The sequence below is a fragment of the Equus przewalskii genome, chromosome 13 (assembly GCF_037783145.1).
Source record: "Equus przewalskii isolate Varuska chromosome 13, EquPr2, whole genome shotgun sequence".
Taxonomy (NCBI): domain Eukaryota; kingdom Metazoa; phylum Chordata; class Mammalia; order Perissodactyla; family Equidae; genus Equus; species Equus przewalskii.
The window spans coordinates 42213523-42232595 of record NC_091843.1 but is presented as its reverse complement, the minus strand read 5'-3'; the positions used below and the strand labels follow the sequence as shown (position 1 = coordinate 42232595).

General features: G+C 45.4%; 1 protein-coding gene across 10 annotated transcripts in view; it reads left to right on the top strand.

The window, feature by feature from the left end:
* The window catches only part of LOC103563240 (5E5 antigen-like), a 61242-nt gene that overhangs the window by 7522 nt on the left and 34647 nt on the right, over positions 1-19073 (top strand). For 3 of the 10 annotated variants that reach the window (XR_011525611.1, XR_011525609.1, XR_011525610.1), the window contains exons 2-3: positions 5609-5721; positions 11939-12069. The exons of 1 other annotated variant lie outside the window; for it this stretch is intronic. Coding sequence is in view for 6 of the 9 variants with exons in the window: in XM_070571108.1 (XP_070427209.1) it covers positions 5609-5721; positions 11958-12069 (225 nt within the window). In the remaining 3 variants the exon portion in view is untranslated. The remainder of the gene's footprint in view (positions 1-5608; positions 5722-11938; positions 12070-19073) is intronic. 6 more of the 10 variants (XM_070571108.1, XM_070571107.1, XM_070571109.1 and 3 more) reach the window with 2 other exon arrangements.

Here is a 19073-nt window from a genome sequence, read left to right as displayed (position 1 = left end):
GTAAGTTTTCCTAGAGGCTTGTCTATTTTCAAAGAAATACTTTGGATTTTATTAACCTCCTTTATTTTTTTTCCTGTATATCCTCTATTTCATTGATTCTGTCCTTATACTTATTATTTCATTTCTTCTTGTTTCTATGGTTACATCCTATTTGTAATAGATTCAACTAATATAGACACTCATAAAGTGAGATAGGAAAGTCCACTCCTGTCTCCTGCCATCCCATTATTTATAGGCAGCCACAGTTACCAAATTTGTGTATTTTTCTGGACCCTTTTCTCTGCTTATACATTTTTCTACAAGTTTCTAAACTATATAAGTTATGGGCCTCTTTCTGTGGTATACACACATACACACACACACACATATCCATTAAAATGGAATATCATAATTTATTTATCCATTTTCCATTAATGGGTATTTAGGTTGAAAGTATTGGTTTTTTAGTAGTGGAATTTAATTCATTCATATTTATTTTCATCACTGATAAGCGTGACCTTATTTCTTTTCTTTTTTTTTTTTTGAGGAAGATTAGCCCTAAGCTAACATGTGCCACCAATTCTCCTCTTTTTGCTGAGGAACACTGTCCCTGAGCTAACATTCATGCCCATCTTCCTCCTCTTTATATGTGGGATGCCTGCCACAGCATGGCTTGACAGGTGGTGCCTTGTCCACACCTGGGATCCAAACTGGTGAACCCCGGGCCGCCAAAGTAGACTGTGCGAACTTAACCGCTGTGCCACTGGGCTGGCCCTGTGACCTTATTTCTGACATCTTGTTTTGTCATATAGTTATCATGAGTTCTTCCTTTTTTTTTTCTTGTGACTTCTTCTGGATTCATCAAAGTGTCTTTGTCCCCATTCCTACCTTCTTTTTATTTAGTGACTTGGAATTCTGTATCTTACTAGGAGCCTTCATTAAGTTCTTAAGTGTAGATAAACTATTTCCCTATAAATGTCAAAAATTAATCAGAATCTCTAAGCTCCTTCCAAACATAAGAAACTTTTTAGCATGTTTTTAATTCTCTTCTCCTTCCCCACTTTTCCCCCACAGGCCCACACGCTAATGAGTGTCTGCCCAGGAATTATTGAAATAATCTGGAAGCTTCCTATTATTAACTTTCCATGCTTGCTTCAAAATACACTTTCCTTTTTCTATTTTAGAAATATTTTCTTAACAGTTGCATTGATCTGTAGCCTATTTGTGCAATTGCCTATCACGCCAGGATAGGAAGTCTTCACCGTGTGTTTCTTTTAGTTTTCATTGATTTGCTGAAAATTTATAGTGAGTTGTGTCTCATGAGTAGTGCTTCTCTGGGTCTCTTATTTCTCAAAAGCGTACTTTGGAATCCATGCTATTCTGATCCTCATTTGACCTTTGCTGGCAAAGAAACATTCTGAAATATTTGCAAATGCTAAAGTCACTTCCTCATGTTTTGCTGAGTTTACTTTAGCTTGGTTAAACCAAGCGCAATATCACTTTGTTTAAACTTACCACTAGCTGAAGGTTCATGTAATGGCCTTGCCCCAGGGTCAGAGACTGGCAGGAGTATGAAAATAGCTTTGGAAATTCAGCTGCTGAATAGTTTACACTAAAAAGCTTAACATTTTAGTTTATAACTCTCAGTATTGAGGGTGAAGTACAGTGGGCACTCTCGTAGTAAAACTATGGTAAAACTAACTTGGATGGTGTTTAGCAAAATCTTCTTAAAGTGTCCAAAACTTTTATCCCAATAATTCTACTTTCAGGACTATATCCTAAGATGTGTTTCCCACGTGAGGTTATTACAGGTGGCACAGGGTAATTCTAGGTGAAGCACATTTGCAGCATCGTCTGACACTGACTCACGCAGTGAGAAAGTTATTGCCCTGCTCAATTCCTTGTCCATCTTTTGATCGTGGGAAGAAGAAAAATCTTAGCGTGGTGCTAGTATGTCTTGAACATTTCTCTAAGCTTTTCTAATCTCCTTTTTGATATAAAACAATAAGCAAAGGGGCAGCAGTATCTAACCTATATTTTCGCTATGCTGTTTTGTTTTCCATTGTGTTTATTTTTACTGTTGCTTTCATTGAGCACATAGGATGCTAGTTTCCCATTTGCGATAGTGAGTAAGGTTGGTTTTTAAAATACATTTATTTAAGGACAAAAATGAGTTGATTTACAGAGACATGGTAAATACGGATGTATTTAATAACGGTGAATTAGTAATGGTGATGTATGAATGACTGAAATGTGCGAAACGTGACCCTAAGGAATAATCAAGCTTTAGACACAGATGTTAAATGGGGGTGTTCTTTATGGGGTTGTTCCTCCCAGTGTGACTTCTGTTATCAGAAAGTTAGAAACCACTCAGTTTTCCAGCAATAAGGGATTGGTTCAGTGATTTTGATACCTTCCTATGATGGAATACTGCCAACTATTTAAAAAGTATATTTAATGACATGGAAAAATTATATACTATTAAATAAAACAAAACTGGTTGCAAAAGGAAAATATACACAAGAAATAAAGTTAAGAAGAAAGTATATATATCTATATAGCTACATATTTATACACTCTATATACTGAAGTTATTGGAAAAAAGATTAGAAGAAAGTATTTCCAAATAAGTTATCTCTGGATGGTTGGGACTACAGGAGATTTTTGTGTTCTCTAATAATAAACATATGTCACTTTTGTCACCAGAAAAACAATACATACATATGTCTATTTTTTAATTAACCTGTTCCAGCCGTAACAGGGCTGCCTGGTATTTTGCATCTGCAGCTCCTTACATGCTCCTAGAATCCAGTTAGGTCCCGGTGGCCCGCTGCAAAGCCATGGGGGATGGTGCCCTTTATAATTCCCTGTCACCCCTCAGTACACTCCAAGGTATTTGGTCTTGGTGGGTGTATAGTTATACTTTTGGAGTAAAATAGGGTCAATATATCTAAAATTCTTTGAAATAATTTTTGTTGCCTTTTCTTCTCAACAGCCCTATTAGGCAGGACCAAATTAAGATCCCACTTTTTCAGTAGATCTGAATCATTAAATAGAAATAGAGTAGATGCTAAGAGAGGGTCTCCTAGTTTCTCATTTGTTCTCTTTCTTTAATTTCTGCAGTATTCTAGTGACCATGAGATTTCATGTTGTATATAATCGTGGTTCTGCATCACCTAGGCTGGAGATGTGCAGATTTAAATTTGGATGCCTCCTTTCCAGCATTACAAAATCTCTCTTTTAGGAAGAAAAAAATGTTCACTGCAAGGCCTAATGCTTGGAAAAAATAATTGCTACCTTTTGCCTAATATAAATTCCCAGGATGTTACTTCTTAGAGCTTGTTCCTGGAAACCCTGGGCTCCTTTGTGTGAATGGGGTTGGCAGGTCCCTGGTAAGTGAGTAAATGGTGTCTCTCTCTGGGAGTGGTCTTACAGCCCTGGTGTGAGCTTACTTCTCCTGCAAAGGATGCTGGGCTCTGCCCAGGGTGAGCTAGCCAGGTCCTGAGCCTGAGAGAGTCCTGCTGTGGCATTCCAGCAATATCCACCAGGTTGCAGCAAGACATTTGACTGGCCGACTCCTCCCCTCGTGGGGTCCTTCAACTCCTCTCCACCCCCACTGCCACCATTGTGGTTCAAGCTCTCACATCTCTTGCCTGGGTAACATGGTGACCTCCAGCTGGTCCCTGCCGACCCTTCCCCTTACCTCTAGTCTGTTTTTCCACAGAAGCCAGTGTGTATTAGTCGCCTATTACTGCTGTAACCAATCACCACAAAATTAGTGGCTTGAAACAACACAAATTTATTATTTTACAGTTCTGAAGGTCAGAAGTCCTAAAATCAAGATTTCAGCAAGTCTGTGTTCTTCTGGAGGCTCTGGAAGAAAATCATTTCATTGCTTTTTCCAGCTTCTAGAGGCTTCCTGCATTTCTTGGCACACGGCCCTTTCCTCCATCTTTAAAACCAACAAGTGTTTCTCATGCTGCATCCGTCTGACACTCCTCTTCTGTAGTCAGATCTCCCTCTGCCTCCCTCTTATCAGGACCCTTGTGATTACATTGGGCCCACCTGGATAATCCAGGATACTCTCCCCATCCCAAGGTTCTTAACTTAATCACATCGACAATATCCCTTCCATGTAAGGGAACATATTCACAGCTTCTGGGAACTCAGACATCAACATCTTTGTCAGGGCCATTATTCAGCCTGCCACATAGTGTAATCTTTTCAAAACACACGCATCCGGGGCCAGCCCTGCGGCCAAGTGGTTAAGTTCGCATGCTCTAGTTCAGATCCTGGGTGTGGACCTCCTCACTGTTCATCAAGCCATGCTGTGGCAGCATCCCACATAGAAGAACTAGAATGGCTTACAACTAGGATATACAACTATGTACTGGGGCTTTGGGGAGGAAAAAAAAAAAAGAAGATTGGCAACAGATGTTAGCTCAGGGCCAATCTTGCTCACCAAAAAAAAAAAAGGTTGCCTTAAAAAAAACACACACACACTGACACACATCCAACCACATTACTCCTTTGCCTAAGACCCTGTGTGATGCTCTAGTTCTCAGAGGATAAAGACCTCTTGTGGCTGGGAGTGACATGAAAGGGCTGCTCACTCCTGTTCTCCACCTCCCCCTGCCTCCTTTCTCCCCATTCCACCTCTGGCTTGCTGTCCACAATCCAGCCTGTGCACGTGGTGTGCTTTTTACCAAGGATGCTCTTCCTCCCCATGCTTCATCCCAGTCCTTCCTGAGGCTCCAGACAAGGTCAGAGACCTGTGCCATTCTGCTATCATACTTACCACAGGTTAACATCTTTGCATTTATTCAGGTGACCATTTGATTAATATATGCTTCTCCTATGTAAGTATTCCATATGGGCAGGGACCATGTCTATTTTTGCCCGTTTTGCACAGGGCCTGGCTTGTGGTAGATGCTTAGTAAGTACTTGGGAAAGAAAGAAAGAATGAATATTAATAGCATTGTCGTCACTCCCTGTCCCCTTCACCCTGCTTTTTCTTCTGCACAGCATTTATCACCTCTTCCATTATCACCTCCCTCCAACAGAACGGAAGCTCCACGAGAACAGGGGCTTTGTCTTTTGGGTTCACGCCTCTCTTCCCAGGTCTTAGAGCGTCTGGTGCCTAACGGGCACTTATAAATATCTGGGGAATGAATGGTCTGCAGGATGCTCAGAATCTCTCATGGAGTTTTCATATCTTACCCCTCTTTGAAATCAAATATTGTCAAGTTCTTCATTTTAATTATTCAGCCTAACTCAATAATCAGGCAAATTGGCAGAGACCTTCTAAAATAGTCACCTGTTTTTGTGAGGACTAATGAGTTAGTAAATGTAAATCATTTAGAGCAGTGTCTGGCACATGGTGAGCCCTGTGTAAGAGTTTGCTGTTGTTGTTAAGAAATGCTTGAGCCCTTGATAGTTTAGAATTTTTGCTGACTACGTCTGCTGCAGCTCTGTGGTAGGATCCCAAGCACAGAACTGAGTGAGTTCTCCTGGCTCTCGCACCAGAACGGGACTGAGGTCTTCCAGCTGCCTGATGACAGGCCCAGGCTCCCGGCTTCAGGTGAGTGATTTGGGCCATAGCTTGTACTTTTTCTTGTTTTGCCTGCAGGTGGCAGCACCTCCTGGGCTTCTCTGAACTCCAGGCAGTCCTGAGGCTGGACTGCAGAGAATGGAGAAAATGGTCTCCCTTCTGGAGACGTGAAACTCAGCCACCAGCCATGGGTGAGTTTAGAGCTTGACCAGAGTTTTCCTCTTATTTGTTCTACATTATTTGTTTTTTCAGTATAGGAATCGGTGTAAATCACATGTATTTGATTTTGAGGTGGTTTGTTGATTTTTACAGTTTTGTTTACAAAAATAAAAAACAACAGCAGTGGGGCTGGCCCGTGACCGAGTGGTTAAGTTCACGTGCTCTGCTTCGGCGGCCCAGGGTTTCTCGGGTTCAGATCCTGGGCGCGGACATGGCACTGCTCATCCAGCCACGCTGAGGCAGCGTCCCACATGCCACAACTAGAAGGACCCACAACTGAAAATACACAACTATATACCAGGGGGCTTTGGGGAGAAAAAGGAAAAATTAAAAAAAAAAATCTAAAAAAACCCACAGAACAATAGCAGTGAAGCCAGAAGTATTACTAGAATGTTGCAGAGGGAATGAGGGGCAAGGGAGCAACCTCTGTGCTGTGAGTGTGGTGTCCTTCCCGTCTACACCTGGGGCCCATCCCCTTTGCCATCCAGGGAGGCGGTACCCACCCAGAACAGTTCCCTTTAATTCAACAAGTGTGTGGGGAGCCGGAAGTGTAAGGTGTTCTCTGCATGGGCCTTGTGGTCTTTCTTCCAGTTGCTCACAAGGTGGGCTGTTCACGTACCACCAGAGAGCCAGCCCTGTCCTGGCAGAACTCAGGGTTTCCTTCTGCTCACCTAGACCTCACAGCCGTCTTGGTGGGCTTCTCCCTCTGACCCTCCCCTCCTCCCACAGCTGGTCATTTCACAGCCTAGCTTATTGATCCTGAGACCCTATTTGTGCTGCAATCTGAGCAGTTGAGTGGGGATTGTTTCTCTTCTATTTTGACCCAATTTGTTAGCTTTGCCCTCAACAGACAATAATTCTAAGTTTCATGTTTGGGAATAAGGGTACTGTCTGTCCTTAATGCTAAGGGCAACCACACAACTTCTTGGTGTTCTAACGAGGAATCTTGCAAAGATCCTCCCTGATTTTCAGCACCTGCTGGGCTTGGCGATGTCCTTCCCTTAGCTGTAGCCCCTTTAGGATTCTGTGACATCTTCCCTCAGCGTCACGAGTCTTTCTTTGCAGGGAGCTTGATGACCCCCTGTCCTTCACCACAACCTGTGCCAGCTTTGCCCCGAGCCTCTGTGTGTCAGGCACTTTCTCCACAGTTTACATCTCATTCAATCCCCACAAAAACCTGTCCAATAGGTGATATTATTCCTTTGTTACAAATATGGAAACCAAGGCGCAGAGATTCAGTTACTTACAGAGCTAAATGTAGGAAGCCAGGGTGGCAGCCCAAGGTCTCTGTAGCTCTTGCCTCTTATCAGAAAGTGAGGCTGGCCACCTCTGGGTAGAAGATGAATCACATTTGTTCTTGTAGACCTGGAAAGGGAACAAAGTGAAATTAGTGGAAACAAAATTATAATCCCCAAACAACTACTATTTCTAAATTTACTATCCTAACTTTACACAGTACTATTTTTTTTCTTATTTCATTTAACCTGACTCCTGGGTACGCACTAGTAAAATATTCCTTTATAGCTGTTTGCCTTATGTGCATCACTATGTGTACCAGTTAATGCAAGGCAGTTTTGTTGTTCATTTGAAGGACCTGTAACCTCCATAAATTAGAAAAGTTTTATTTGAAAAATTTGAAAAGTCTCCCTCTGAGCCCAGAAGATTCGGTGACCTGTTCGAGGACACGCACACTGATGAACCCTAAGCTCCCTGAGCGTGACGCTGTCTCACCCCAGTTCTGATAGCTGATGCAACCAAAGTCTAAATTGTTGTCAACGTCCATTATTTTATAAACCAGGTCACCCATGAGTGCCTGCTGATATCTGAACGTTTTAAAATATTATCGTTAAAACTGTGGTCAGTGAAAGAAAAGCTATCCTTTATCCTGGGGACACCTTCCTGAGCTCTGTTTTGGGGCACTTCCTCTCTGGCCACTCAGGACAAATTGCCTCAAGGACACATTAACTGTGGATGTCACAGACTGATAGACTCACACGATAGTCACTCTCACAAACAGGTCACTAACTTGTGATTGTGGGGTATTATTTTCTTATCCTTTTTTTTTTAACAATCTTATTGAGACATAATTCTCATACCATACAATTCACCCATTTAAAATGTACGATTCAGTGATTTCTAGTGTATTCACAGAATTGTGTATCCATTACCACAGTCAATTTTAGAAGATTTTCATTACCCCCAAAAGAAACTCTGTACCCCTAAATTATCACCGCCTCCCCAACCTCCCCATTTTCCCCAGCCCCTGGCCACCACTCATCTACTTTCTGTCTCTGGATTTGCCTATCCTGGATATCATATAAATAGACCATACAGTATGTGGTCTTTTGTATCTGGCTTCTTTCGCTTAGCATGGTGTTTTCAAGGTTTGGCCATGTTGTAGCATGTGTCAGTACCCCATTCCTTTTCATTGCTGAATAATATTCCATTGTATGGGCATACCACATTTTGTTTATTCATTCATCATTTGATGGACATTTGGGTTGTTTACATGTTTTGACTATTGTGAATAATGCTGCCATGAACATTTTTGTGTACAGGTTTTTGTGTAGACTCTGATTGTGTTTTGTGACCTTGTAAGCTGTAATGAGCAAGTCTTGTTTTTAAAAATCCAAGAGAGGAAGAGGACTAAGTTGATGTTGTTTGAAATTTAAAGGGAAAATTTACTTGTTTGTGTAGATGTGGAATTGTATTCAAAAAGATTGTCTAACGTGAGGTTAAAATCAAAAGATAGTAGATCGAATCTTCTCCATATCACTTGAGTTTTCTAAATTCTGCCTTTTAATATTCTTGTTTAAAAAACATAAGAAAGAGGGGGCCGGCCCCATGGCCAAGTGGTTAAGTTTGCGTGCTCCACTTTGGCGGCCTGGGGTTTCCACGGTTCGGATCTGGGGCATGGACATGGCACCGCTTATCAAGCCACGCTGAGGTGGTATCCCCCATGCCACAACCAGAAGGACCCACAACTAAAAATATACAACTATGCACCCGGGGGCTTTGGGAGGAAAAGGAAAAAATAAAATCTTTAAAAAAAAAAAATAAGAAAGAAATATGTGTTGGTCCTGAGGTCTCGCTTGAAATAATGTGGAATTAGTTTGGGTGAAGGGTTGTACAAGACTTTCTTCCAGATGTATTTAGCAGGCGGGTGGGGGAAGCAGAGGCATGGACCAGAGAAAGGAATAAGGCAGGAGGAGAATCTGGGTGGTGTGGACACCCATCTGCTGTTGGTTCAGCTTCTCTATGGCCCACGCTCATGGCCACAGGGCACTGGCTGGTAATACCTAGTGTGGCTGTCGCTCGCTATCTGGGTGATGTTCGTCATGGCTGAGTACCTCTGTGTCCAGTTTCACTCTGCGTCTGACTCATAAAGTTCTGGTGTTGGGCTGTTGGTTTTTAGTAAAAGCAGGTGTTAGGAAGAATGTGTTGAAGGATGAATCAGCGCCTAAGGGACTTTGATAGACATAGTCCTAAAAACATTTCCGGGCTGTTTGTTGTGTTTTTTTTTAAAATATCAGTTAACAGTTTTCAGTTTAACTGTGTTTTCCTTCCTGAAATTTTTAAGTGAGGCTAGTCCTTGTGATTTATTCTATGTATTGTTTTTAGGGAGTTCCTCTACTCATCAAGTCTGGGTTGGAGATAGAGATGATTTTTTTTTCCACACAGACCAGGCACACAGAAATAGGAGTGATTTGAGTTTGTCTTCAATTTAATTTATTTCTATATCTTCATTTTCCTTCCCTTGGGAAGTAGAGGGAGTATTTGGGGGCCTTTTAGCTGAATTCTAACTTCAGGTGAATCAGTCAGCAGGAATTTTTATGTATTATTTAATGCTTAGTGTGGGGAGACATCATAAGAGAAGAAACAGTTGCCCTCAAGGATCCCACGTTCTGGTTGGAGAGTCAAAACTTTGCTCCTGCCTATTAACACACACCATTTACACCACTGAGTGTCCAGTGTGAGGGCCCAGAAAAGCCCGAGTCAGGGAGGACTCTGTGAGGCCTGCCTTTAGGGCTGTAGTAAGCTGGGGTGGAAGAAAAGAAGGCAGTGATGGTTCCGGGCACAGGGGTGTGAGAAGGAGCAGGAGTGTGGGGAGGAGTCCGGAGGGATCACAAGGGGTCGGTGGGGTTTTTGATTTGGGTGCTAGTGGGATTGAACTATCAAGTCAAGGAGTTTGACTTTAACACCATAAAGATTAGGAAATAAAGACTTTTGAACAAGAGGTCAAGCTTCCTGTTTAAAGTAGAGTCTTTTATTTCCATTTTACACCTGAGAAAAGCAGTGCTTTTCAAATATTATCTTTTCCAGTAATTCTCCAAGGTCACATGTCTGGTGGAGGTTGGCTCTGCCAGACCGCGGAGTCCACACACACGCTCTCCCCTGCCCTGGCCTGTGTTATCTGCAGAGCACAGGTTGGTCTTTGGATCACCAAGGCTTCACCCAGCTCTGACCTCGTGTGACCCTGTGGGTCTATACATGACTGAGCAACTGTTTGTCAGTGTCACTCCCTGGGCTGAACCGGTTAGGAGGGGAACAGGGACTTTGCTTAGTCACTTCTCAACCTATCTGGGGCTTAGGGAAAGCAGGGGCAGGAACCTGACCAGGCCTCCATGGTCTGCACGGCAACAGTCCAGACAAGGTCTAAGAGCTCCAGGGTCTGTCAGGGGAGTTTTAGAGCTGTAGGTCCCTGGACAAGTCTTCCCTCCAAAGTGGGAGCCGCAGGGCTGATCGCAATCGGGGCAGGGTTGACAGCACAGCCGCAGCCGTGGCACAAGTTGACTCTTGTTCCTGCCCTAATCCTCCAGTGCAGCTGGAGAACGTGAGGACTCGGTGTGTACTGGAGTTTTCCATTTGTTCCTTCGTTCATTCCTTCACAGAGTATTCAGCAAATAGTGAAGCTCCTAAAATGTACCAGGCCCTGCTCTGGGCCATGCGCTTACAGCAACAAACAAAACAACCCAAGTTCCTGCCCTCATGGAGCTTACGGTCCCGTCTGGGCGATAGAAAATGCTCAGTACGATGTCAGGGAGCAGTAGGTGCTATGAGGAAGACTGAAGCAGGGGGAGAGGATAGAGTGGCAGGGCAGTCCAGGAAGACTTCTCTGAGGAGGGCGTATTCGATCAGAAACCTGGTCGAAGCCAGGAAGCAAGCAGTGTGAATGTGATCAGGCAGAGAGAACAGCAAGTTCACAGCGAGAAGGGGTTGTTTGGGGAGGGCAAGGAGGCCAGCGCCTCAGGGAGCCAGGAGGAGAGTGGGAGGAGCAGAGGCTGCAGGGGAGGAGGGGCTGGCGGCGCAGCCTTGATGGCTGCCATGGGAAGATAGGACTTTGTTCTTGGCCTGGCCCTAAGGTGTGCTTGAGGCATTGTTCCTGGCTGGTTGGCCTGTAAATCTGTGGCCCTCCCAGAAAGTCTTGATCTACTCAGTTTCCATCTATCTAGTCCCTTTTCCGGCAGTGTTAAGCACCATTAGTTCTGTTGTCTGCCACTCTCAGCCCTGTCTGATACGGAGCTTTGTGAGGAGAGAGGGAGGACCAACTACATTTAGAACTGAATATCGTCCCACTTTGTCATGAAATAAAATGTTTTTAAGGTTAGGAAAGATGTACTTGGATATTACGTTAAAATGTTCAAATTTTGGTTGGAGGGGCTCTGCCCTGACACAAGTGGGCCTTTTATCATCACTGCCCCCCTTACCTCCCCGCTCCAGGAGCCAGGAGGCCGGTTCTGTCTCCCTCCTCACCTGCCAGCTGAGGGCCTACGATAGTCACCCTTGCTTGACCTCTCTGGTCTTACATGTAGAATTTGGCTAGTCATAGCATTCCTGCCCAAAGGAAAGGAGGGAGAAAGGGAAAAAATGACATACTGAGGGTCTTTCCCATCTTGGAGGTCTCTGATTCTTTGAACAGTTTCCACAGAATATTCTTAAAGGGATTAGGAATGTTCCTTAAGTCATGTCCAGGGGGTCGAGGTTTATATTTGTATTATTCAACCCTCCCCCCCCTGCTTTTTTTTGCTTTCAAAACACTTCTACATCTGTCCTTGATCTTTATAAAATAGCTCCGTATGTCACAGTGGTTAAGAGCTTGGAAAAACAGACAGGGTACTGAGAGCCAGGTCCACCTTTATTAACTGTGTGACTGTGGGCAGGTCCCCTAATTTCCCTGTTCGTTCACAGTTTCCTCATCTGAAAATAGGACTGAAAATGATACCTACCTACCTCAACGGGCACTCTGAGAATCAATGTGATGATGCATCCTGCGTAGGGCCCGGCTCAGAGTGGAACCTCGGTGAACGTCAGCTGCGGTGGTGAGTATGTGTAATTATTCCCATTTAACAGGAAGGAAAGCCTAGACCAGGGAGGTTAAGTGACTTGCTTAAGGTCATGTGGAGAGTTAGAGGCAAAGCCTGGAATGGGAGCCAGGGCTCATGGAGTCCCAGGCCAGTGCTCTCTCCCCAGGATTCCTTTTGGTCTCTGGGAGAAAATGTTAATATACACGGAGGATTGTGTCAGAGCATAGCCCTTTGGCAGCTGGATCTGGCTTTTGTAGGGGATTGGGGGATAGGGCTCCTCAACACACAGGACCCTCAATCCTAGGCATTAAGAGGCCCTCAGGGAGGGGCATCCCTCTTTGTTTTTGAGAGGTAGAGGGGCCTGAGGGTGGTGTGCTTCCAGTCCTCCTTTCCCCAACCCACGCCTGGTGCTGGCCAGGTCCTGCGGTCCACCCCTGGGGTATCTCAGGAACCTGGCCTGGAGTGGGGAGGGGGCTGAGACAAGCATGCACGTGGCAGGTGGGTACTCTAGAACTCTCCATCCTGAGCAAAGCTGGGCCCTCACTCCTGTGGCAGGACTCTGTGGCTCAGGCCTGGGACCTGCGTGTGGGAGGAGTCTCCCTAAGCCCATTTAGAAAAAGAAACCTGACTTTTGCCCTCTGGGGCAGGGGTGGCTGATGCCCTTTCCAGCTGCCCTGGTCACCCTGTCACCTGAGGACAGTTGCCACTGGTCTTAGATACACAGTGATGGCCCTTGCTTCTGGCAAAGTAGATTTAAAGACTTCCCATGTGGGAAGTCTTTCCCAGGAAATGGACAGCACTTAGAATTTTGCTTCAGTGATATAGCACGGTAGAGAAGTCCACAGTCAGTTAAGCCTGGGTTTGAATCCCGGCTCTGCTTCTTTGTGTGTGTGTATGTATGTGTTGGGGTGGGGTGGAGTGGGTAGGGGGTGCTCATGAAATTATTGAGCCTCTTCAACTCTCAGTTTCTATATCTGTAAAATGGGAACAACTATACCTACCTCACAGATTTACAGTATGAATTAAACAAAATAACCTGTGTGAACCGCTTAGCATGTGCATGGCCCATGGTAGCTATTTTTGTCATCCTTGTCATTGTTATTAAGCATGTCAGTGGGCTCCACCACTCTGTGGGTGGAAACAGCTTTCATGTGTGGCTCAGCCTCATGCAGGCTGTGCATCTGCCGTGACTCAGGAGCCTAGAAGGATTGAGCCAGAGAGCTCAAACCTCTCTTTGCTGTATTGCTATTTGCAGTCATTTGTGTTATCCAGGATAGAGAATTAAGTTTCTGCTGATGTGTAACGCCATTCCATTTATTTCCATTTCTTTTCTGTTTAGTTCGGTGTTCTTGAAAGAAAAAATAGTTAAATAGATAAAATGTATTGCGGGTTTGCTATACTAAAAGTTGTACACATATTCTCCAGTTTAATTCACATAACAACCAAATGAAGAAACGCAGAAGCTAAATGATACCTAAGGCTACACTGCTTTCCTGCCGCAGACCCGGCCTTCACAGGTCCAGTCCAGAGCCCAAACTCAGCCCCCTGCTGCCTCCTTAAACAGGGCAGTGGGTGACCTTGGCGGCCCTGAGAGGTCAGGTAATCTAGTTTATCCCGTAACCCCCTTTCTGGACTGAGCTGTGTGTCACTGAGGGGAAAATCTGTCCTACTTTAGGAACTTTCCTAAGAACATTGCGGATCTTCCTTTGGTAGCCATTTCAGGGTCTGCAGGAACAGTGACTTCTTCCTTAGTCCCCTTGCAGTGTCCCCTTAAGGCCATCTGTCCATCCTTCGAGAGTGGTTCGGAACCCGGTTTGAGAGTATGCTCAGTCCTCAAGTAGACACGCGGACAGTGAGGGCGATGTTGCACTGGCATGCGGGTGGGGCCTTCTGCCATTCTGACTGTGGTGTGTGGCATCCAGTGCAGGTGCAGCCAGATACCATCCCCGCCTGCTCTCCACCCAAGCTGCCTGACCACAGCAGGCTCCTTCCTCACAGGTCTGCACCCACCTGGCCCAGGAGCAGGGGAATTGGTCTGTGGGCCAGCTGGATCACTTGAGGAGCTGAGTGGCCATGTTCAGCCTGGCCTGCAGTCCCAGGGGTGACTGGGGTGATGGGGAGGGATAGATCTGCTCCAGCCATGAGCAGCCACTGAGTGGTTATCTAGGGACCTTGAAGCCTGACTAACATACCCCCTGGGGTTGCCTTCATTCAACAAGCTTTTATTTAGCACCTACTGTGTGCCTCAAAAAGCCAGGTGAAAGAGATCTCAGACATGAGCTGATGTAGAGCTGCCTCCAGCCCAGCAGGCAGGGCCACCAGTGGCCACCAGGGAGCTCCACTGCTCTCAGAAGGATTCAAGGCTGGCAGAGGAGCCAGCTTGGCTGAGTTGCTGTTTATCTGGACAGCTTCCATGACAACCAGGAGATAAATACCTGAGGTCAAGCAAAGCTTGGAGCAAGATTAGGTGCCTGGATAGGGTGGGGCCTATACGGTGATTTGGAGAACTTTAAGTGACCAGGATCTTCTGGGTGGCCTATTCAATATGCTTAATTAGTTTGTTAATTAATTAATGTCCCACCCTATTCCAGAAAGGATTCAAAGTGGCTTCATTCAGCAGGTGTCTTAGAGGGAAGAAGGTGTCCTAAACTTGCTCTGAGTGAACTGTTGGGGATTAGGCCCTACTTGGGTCATTTACCAGCTGCCAGCTGAGCTTCGTGCTCCCAGGGCTGGTTCCCTGGAAAGCACAGCCTTTGCTGCTGAAGCTGGTTTGCAGCGTTTCTGTGATCACCTCGGGGTCCCTTTGCAACAAGTGGCCCCTGAACCTTCCTGCCTTGAGGCAAATCATATGACTTAAGAGAAGCAAATCTGACCTCAGTTACCAGGTGCAAATATCAGTAACTGGGAGTAACCAGGAGGCCAGCGTCCCTGGTTGTTTCAGCATCTGTTGTTAAATATTAAGAGTGCACTGTTCAGGGTGTGATAAAGGCTGTCTCTCACAGGTTTATGATTTCCAGTAAACTAGAGGACTTCAAGGAAGGGCCAGGGCAGGTGAGAGACTTCAGGCCTGCTCCTCCACTGGGCTGGCAGAGCAATTTCTACAGACCTGGGAGGGGCAGGAGCGAGGCCACACCTTCTCAAGGCTAGCCCTGTTCCACAGCAGAGCCAGAGAGCCATGCTGCCCAGCTATGTGGGGCAGGGCCAGTTTCTGGACCCGGCTGGGCAGCTACGTGCAGTCTCGGGGTGGTGATATGGGGAAAGGAAGACGTCTCTCCTCAGTGTGCTGGCCACTGTGCCTGCTTCCTGCTGGGTGTCACGCCAGCTAGGAGCCCTGGCACTTTTCCTCTGTCATTCTGGGCAATGGGCAGCTACAGCTGCTCTCACAGAAAGCTGGAGGAGCATTTCCAGCATCTGGGAACTGCAGACACATGAGCTGAGATTCCTCAGTGCCTGGCCTCAAGGGAGCTGTAGGCAGGCAGCATACCCCACCTTGGCCTAGGAAGGGAACTGAGGTCGCCCTCCTACTTTCCAATGCCATGAGGGAGACCCTTCTGAGTTTCTCTGGAGTACCTAATCCAACGGCAAAGACAGAAGACATACATCAAATTAGAATGCAGTAACAATAGCATGGATTCATTTAACAAATATTTAATAAACACTTTGCTGTGTGGCACACTCTGTGCTAGGTGCAGGGCATACAACCGTGAACAGACAAGGTCCCTGCTCACATGGAGCCTACAGTCTAGTGGTGGAGACAAAAAATGATTAAACAAACACAGAGAGAAAATGTTAACACTAGCAATAAGTGCTGTGTAGCAAATTAAAATACACTGATGTATAATCAAGTGACTGAGGTCACTTTGGATTGGGTGGTCAGGGAAAGCGTCTGAGGAAGTGGCAGTAAGAGCATACCTGAAAAAAAAGAAGATTGACGAAAGAGCACGTAAACAGTCATAAGGTTACCTGTCCTGACTGCTGTTGGGGCAGGAGAGCCAGGGTGACAGGAGGAGAGGAAGAATGTTCTAGAACATATAGCTTGGTTGATGCCTTGGGATTTCTGACACTTCTTTTCTTATTTTCTGAATCATGCCCTAAAGGTTCATTCAGTAAACCTTTATTGACCTCTGTGTGCCAGGCACTCTCCTGGATAGTGGTGAAACCAAGATGAATATGTCAAGGTACCTTCTCAAGAGGTGTTCAGTCTGTTGGGAGAGTTAGGACAGGTAACCAAGACAGGACAAATGCTGTGGGTGAGAGAATCAAAGAGCGCTATTGGGAGGATGCAGAGGGGCTTCCCAATGCCCGTGGACATGGAGGGGAGGAGACACTGTCGAATGAGGCCCCTTGGAGGAGATGACACCTGAGGAGTCTTGAAGGATCAGGTGAGGTTAGCCAGGTGAAAAAGACAGAGTATATGTTCCAGGCAGAGAGAGTGGCCTGTGCAAAGGCCTGGAGGGGAGGGTGAGTGAATGCAAGAAGGAATCTGGAGGCTGAACAGGTAGCTGAGAATGCTGTGCTCTGGAACCTGTACCAGACACTCGAGAATAGCTTATGGAGTTAAGACAGATTCCTAAGGGGCCAAGTTAGCAGCAGGCAAAGGCTTGAGGAAAGGATGCTGAGGTTCACGAGTTCAGACCACTCTCTGGACCTCACTTCTCACTGGGAGTCATCCCATGGGAGGACCAGCTCGCTCCACGCAGCCATTTCCCAAATCAGAATAGAAGATTCACCTGAACTGGCACCTGGACGGGAGCATGCAAGTATTTGAATATCCATGTGAACTCGTTTGACTACTTGCTTTTTGGAGGGAAGGGAGCACTGAGGTAAAACCTATTATTCTGGAAGTGAGAACAAGGTTTTGTGTTTAAGGCAGGAAGACCTTTACAAGTCTTGCTAGGCTGTAAAATTACAAAGACACTGTTATCACGTCCCAGTAAATGCATAATTTGATCATAAAGTAAGATAATCCTGTGTCCATTCCAGCCTGATAGGGAACAGACATCTTTCTCCCATCCTTTCCTCTTACTTTCTCCCTTCTTTTGTTTCCCTCTCTTTTCCTCAGCCCCCTGGTTATCTTTTTTACATGCTCGTTACTCCCACAAGTCCCTCCAGTATAGCTAACAACCTTAATTACTTGGAAGTCACCTCAGCCATTCGCGTGACCGGTTGAAAACCAGGAAGTAAGCAGTAAGCAAAAAAGACAGCAAGAAAGAGTGAGAGAAAGGGAGAGAGAAGAGCAAAGTCCAAAATTAATTAACATTTATTGAGGACTTGTGGACTTACTATGTCCAAGGCACTGTGCTAAGCTCATCACTTTCTCTCTTTTGTTCAGTTTTCCCAAAAGCTCTTCCATTGGCCCCTCTAGATCTACTCTCTACCCTCTCATCTGCTCTGTGCCCTGAGGCTGAACCGTACGCACTGCATCACCATCTACCTTGCCTCTGGCTTCTGGCTAGGTTTGGCCGATGGGGAGTACTGGCAGCAGAGCAGGAGACACAGGAAAATTAGATCAAGAATTTATTCCGCTGGGTCCCCATTGGGTCACTATAGGCCAACTGCACCCTCTACTAGAGGCCACAGCTCCTGCCAGACACCCATTCCAACAGCTGCCTTCACTGGGTTTCCATACCTCTTCCCTTCCTTCACACCTTCAGGCTAGAGGTGGGAACAGCTCCCCGCTGTTGCTAGGCCTAAAGTGCTCCACTATCCCTTGTTGATTTCCTTAAACCCTTCCAGTTTGAGGATGCTTCTGTTTCCTACAGGACCCTGACAGTAGGATAAACTTTATGACATAAGCACTATACTATCCCCATTGTAACACAAGGCACGTGAGGCTCAGAGAAGTGTAATCGCTTGTCCAAGGACACACAGCTGGTAAATGGTAGAAGTAGGACTCAAATCCAGGTGTTCCTGATACATGCGACAGAGCATGTGTATGTTTAGTCATTATATTATGTTGCTTCCCATGCACTAAAGACCACCTCCCCGAGACTCCACTAAATATCTTTTTGCTCTTGTATTTTGTTTCCCAATCCATAACTGTTTAAAAATAACAAAAATTAGAAGTGGATGCTAAAGGCAGGCTTTCAAGTAAATTGTGAGAAGTGACTGGTGACAGTCTGAGATGGAGAAAAGGCATAGTAACTATTAAAAATAGGCCTAAGAACTTCAGAAAACTTCAGAGTCCACACCTGTCGTGTCTTCTGTGCCTTCTGAGGGATGGCAGCATTGACATGACAGTCCTCTGGAGCCTGAAGTAAGGTTCTGAAATTGCCAAAAGAGTTAACGATATTGCCTAATTCTTCCTGACACTGGTCCTTATTTTAGTGGCCAGTTTTCCTGCTCAGTTTGTGACACCCCATCCCAGGGCAGAGGTTCTTTCTAGTTCTGAAACTGCTGATTCAGTTTGTATGAGGATATTACTTTTTAAGGAACTTTCAAAAAAACACCTAAAATTTAATTGTAGCCATAGTTTAGTTAGAGAAGCCCTGGGTGCAGAATTTTCTCCACTTCCCAGTGTTTACAGGGTCTGACGTCACTTGGAATTGGAGGGAGACTCTGGGGAGAAGGGCCAGGAGCTGTTCAGCAGGTGTCAAGGGCCCTCACCCTGGGACTCTATCTGTGGGCAGCTGTGTGGAGGGTGTTAAGACAATTAGTGCCTGACTGTCCTCTTGACGGCTTGTCTGGCTAGCCTTTAAAGATCTTAGCTGAGGAGACTATATAAGAGGGCTCTTTTACAGTTATTTGATTATTAGTAAGGTTGACCCATTTAAAATCTTTTACATTTGTATTGTTTTGATGATTCTGTTCACATGTATGTTAGAAACTGCTAATTGCTTTCCAATATCTGTTCCCCACCCCTTTCTTAGTAACAAAATCAATTTTTTAGCTGAGCCCTTTGCCACCCAACTAAAAGTCTATGTTTCCCAGGTTCTCTTGCAGCTAAGTATGGCCATGTGACTGAGTTCTGACCAATGAGATGTAAGTGAAAGTATCATGTGGGACTGCCAAGAAGTTTC